At 35.8% G+C, this 4,337-nt stretch overlaps 1 protein-coding gene across 1 annotated transcript; it reads left to right on the plus strand.

The window, feature by feature from the left end:
• Positions 1–297: 297 nt before the first annotated feature.
• LOC104404363 (double-stranded RNA-binding protein Staufen homolog 2-like) lies at positions 298–3,510 on the plus strand (the record flags this gene model as incomplete). Its single annotated transcript, XM_010012777.1, has 3 exons — positions 298–490; positions 1,244–1,368; positions 3,354–3,510. Coding segments are annotated over exons 1-3 (475 nt in total), but the record flags the coding sequence as incomplete, so codon positions are not given.
• Between the last annotated feature and the right edge of the window lie 827 nt (positions 3,511–4,337).

Consider the following 4,337-nt stretch of genomic DNA (forward strand, 5'->3'; position numbering starts at 1 on the left):
TATAAATGAAAGAAACATAGATGATAGGATGCATAGGTTGAACATACTGTTAAAACTGGATGCATGACTTACTGCATACAATATGGAAAGTGGATGCTTGATTGAACACTTCTTCCCCTTTTTGCTCACGGAGAAATAATTTCAATAGACTGATAGTTAGAGAATGCTGAATATTTAGGGTTGTTTTTTTTTTTCTTCATGTTTGCATTTTAGGTCAGCAATTTGGCTTCATCACACTGAGTTTGCCTGCATTCAAAGCTGTTAACCTACAGTAATCTGCTCTGGTTGGAAGTCAACATGTCTCAAGTTCAAATTCAGAATCCTTCTGCTTCCCTTGCAGGGAACCAAATATTGAATAAAAACCCATCTCTTTCACAGCCTTTGAGTATTCCTTCTACTACTAGTTCTTTGCCCTCTGAAAATGCAGGTAGACCTATCCAAAACTCTGCTTTACCCTCTGCATCAGTTACATCCACCAATGCAGCTGCAGGTAAGATTGAGTGTCTCTTAATAAGTTTTTCTATTCTTAGTGCTCATAGTTTGGCATGATATACTCCTAATGTCTTGCATCCACAAATACTTTAATATTTACGCAAATGCAGTAGCTTGTAATGCTTTCTCCCTGTTGAATGAAACCTGTTTGAGACAGATAGAAGCATACTTTTCCATGGAGTACTAGTAATCAGTTGAAATGTTTGTAACAGTAAAGAGTATTTAGCATTGTATAACACTGAATTTTTAAAACATTGCTATCCATCTTTTCTGTAAGTGGCTTGTTTTAAACGTAACAAATATGTTGTCTTTTATGAGCAGTGTAGCGATAAATATATTATGCCAATAAAATATAATAAAGCAAGTAAAAAGTAATAGATAAAAGATAGATACTAGGGGAAAATAGAAGGAAAAAAGAAATTAATGTACTTTTAGAAATTACTCAAAGCAAGCGACCATGATGAATACTTAGAAGATTTGCTCCTTGAAATGTTCTACATAAGATGCAAGCTGAGTGCAGGACTGTCCTAACCTCATACTTATGGGTTGCATTAAAATGTTACATTTAATGATGCTGTCGTTTAGGCGTGTGATTTGCTTGGAAATCCCAATCCAGCACATCTTTTCTGAGAAGTGGTGTGTTGCAGACAACTAAATTCTAACCCAATGAGATTTATGTTTTTTATTATTAAAAGATTGTAGTAGAGTTCATAGCTACCTGTTCATTCATCTGATTTATGTAATCTTTCAGCTCCTTCAAACATGGCAAACCCCAAAGAGAAAACCCCAATGTGTCTTGTGAATGAGTTAGCCCGTTTCAACAAGATTCAGCCTGAGTATAAGCTTTTGAGTGAGCAAGGTCCAGCTCATTCTAAGGTAAATAGTCACGGAAGTTTCTTATTGCTGTTTGTGCTCTTTCAGTTTCATAAGTGGAGTAAGGAAGTATATGTTTTTAGTGCAAGGTAATACAGAATAACAGAGAGGAATGGGAAACTCACTAAAGTATTGATGTAGGGAAGCGTGAAGCTGTTACATGTGTTCTAAAATCTGGTTTCCCAAAGTACGTAGAGGTTGAACTTACCTGTTACCTAAAACTACTTAGCTTTTTCGAGGAGTTATTTATGTTAGCTCCATTATGAGATTCCTGGGTTTCATTTAATAAAGCAAGGTTTGTCCCTTGCACTCTTTACTAAAAAAACAATGTATTAAATATAGATGATGTTTTACAGTCATTTTCTAGTATGATGTTAAGCTTTTATTTTACATCTTGCCTGTTCTGCAAATCTTCTTTTATTCCTGTGGTGCATTTTAATGTTTTGAGATTAATCTCACCAATCTTTAAAATATTAAAATAGTTTATTAGTCCAAATTATCCTGTGAGATGCAGGAAGTTTTAGGGCGTTTATGTTTCTTTAGGAAAAATGCTATGTAAGGAATTGTGCTTTTGTGTCTGTGTAGCTGGCAAGGTACAAATCTGTATTTCTTGATATGCCTGGATTAAATTTTAGTATTTAAGAGTTGTTCTCTCTTGTGCACGTCATAACTGAATGTTGCTTTGCTGTTGCTCTGGTTTAGTTGTAAATAAAATGAATCTTTCTATCCTAATTGCCCAATATTTGGGAAACAAGGATCTTGGTATATTTTCTTTAATGCCTGAAGTACAGGATGATTGAACAGCACTGAACATTCACCTGTTCTGGAACAGTTAGTTACTTTAAGAAAAAAATCTTTAGTTCTCATAAGAATGCCAAGGATAGATCAGCATGTGCTGTTCATCCCATATCATGGCGTATCCTTTACAGTGTGTAAAAATCTTGGTACTATACAATTCCTCTGGTGTTCTGTTCCTATGTAGGGAGAGTTTGTCAGGAATACAGCAAATATACAAGCAGTTTGTGTTAGTTTAAAGAACACTGAAGGAAGGGAGTTTTAGCATTACTGACCTTTTAAATCCTTACTGAAGAGCTCTATTGTATGAGAAGTGAGGTCCAGGCATACGAGGAAAATCAGCCTGGGATGTGTCTGTCTAATCTGACATTGTCCCTTTAAGGTGTTGCCTGGAACAATGTTTGTTGTCTGTTAGATTCCAGTAACTCGGTTGAATAATATTAAGAACTAAAACCTTTTGTCCAAAATGTCAGCGTCAATGTGGAAAGGAGACAAGGTTTGCATTTTAAAAAAGTATTAGAATAACATTCAGAGCAGCTGCTCACTTGTGTTTTCATTCTGATTGAAATTAAACTTCATTTAATTACCAGGGAGACCTTGGCTTGCTGTTGTCTGATTAATTTGTGAAAATTTAGGGCAATATATATTCTTCTCTATCCCACATACTTAAAAAGTGCTACAGAGCTTTGCTTGGTAATCAGATAGATTTGTGCTCGCCTGTGGGCATGTAGAAGCTTTAATGCTGCAATGGGAACTTACCTTTCTCCAAAATCCTGAAAAACGTAGTAAAAAAACCCCCACAAAACCACAGTATTAAAGCAAGGATTGAGTTATGTGGAATACAAAAGTTTGAATTTCAAGGCTGCTGTTCAGAGTAATGTTGGCATGCCAGCTGCCCACGTAGCTGTCACTTCTATACACACAGTGTCTTTTAGTTTTTAGCCTGTATGATCTCATGCAGTATGAAGGATAGTTGCTAGCTACAATTATTGTGAAATTCAGAATCAGGAAAATCCTGTCTATGTCCAAGGTATTTAAAGTCTGGAGATGACATAAAAGTGGAAAAAAGCTTTAATTATCATATTCTTAATTTCTGCATCACCAAAAGACTCACTGTTTTGTGTAAGAGGGTCTAGTAAGTTATGTGAACTCCAAAGCAGTTCATAATAAAACTCATGTTTTCTATTTTTGAGGTGTTTACAGTGCAACTGACCCTTGGGGACCAGCACTGGGAAGCTGAAGGAACTAGTATTAAAAAAGCGCAACATGCGGCAGCTGCCAAAGCTTTGGAAGGGACAAAATTCCCTAAGCCTACGGCTCGTCCATCTCGGAGTGAAGGCAAGAATCCAGGTATGTGCCACAACAAACTGGTTTGAAAAAAAGTGCACAGAATACACCTTTCTGGTTTTGGTATGTATTTAAAAGTTGCATAAGGATGAATAAACCCAGCAATTCTGCATATTTAACAATGGCAGTTGTTAGGGTTTCTTGATTTAATCTTTGATAGTTGTAGGCAACATGATCTAAATCATCATATTAACAAATTGAACGTATAGGAGTTTGCCATGAAGTCATTCAGGCTTCAAGAACACACTGCTTAGCTTACTGTTTTGTATTGTAACACTTGGTGAAACCCTGGAAAAGATGATTATCATCATCTTAAAAAAACCCAAACCCTAGCTACAAACAAACCAACCAACCACACATGACGGATTCGGTCACAGCAAAGAATAACCTTTTCACGGGCAGATGGATGTGTTTGGTAATTCTGGTATGATGATTTAAGAGCTTGACAGTAAAGATTTCTTTGGAAATGTTTAATTAAAAAAACCCCAACAAAACAAACAAACAAACAAAATAAACCCAAACCCAATACAAACAAACAAACCAACCCAACAAAACCCCAACCTCTTAAATTTGTGTTGAGGGATTGGATCAGAACTTTGGAATTTGCTTCATTTGTACTTCTTTAAAGAGACATAGATGTTGATTTGTATAAAGGCATTTAAATTGTAGTTTGCTATGTTTAGGGAACTTCTTAGTTTACTGAGATTGCTTTCAAGATATATTTAAAATGTAAAATTCAGTATGAACTAGCTTCACATCTCAACTGTACATGAGATTGTCTTGGATTTTTTTTCTACATGTGGGTCGGGGCAATCCCAGGCACAGCTACA

This window comes from Nestor notabilis, unplaced genomic scaffold (assembly GCF_000696875.1).
Source record: "Nestor notabilis isolate BGI_N333 unplaced genomic scaffold, ASM69687v1 scaffold32504, whole genome shotgun sequence".
NCBI classification, from domain to species: Eukaryota; Metazoa; Chordata; class Aves; order Psittaciformes; family Psittacidae; genus Nestor; species Nestor notabilis.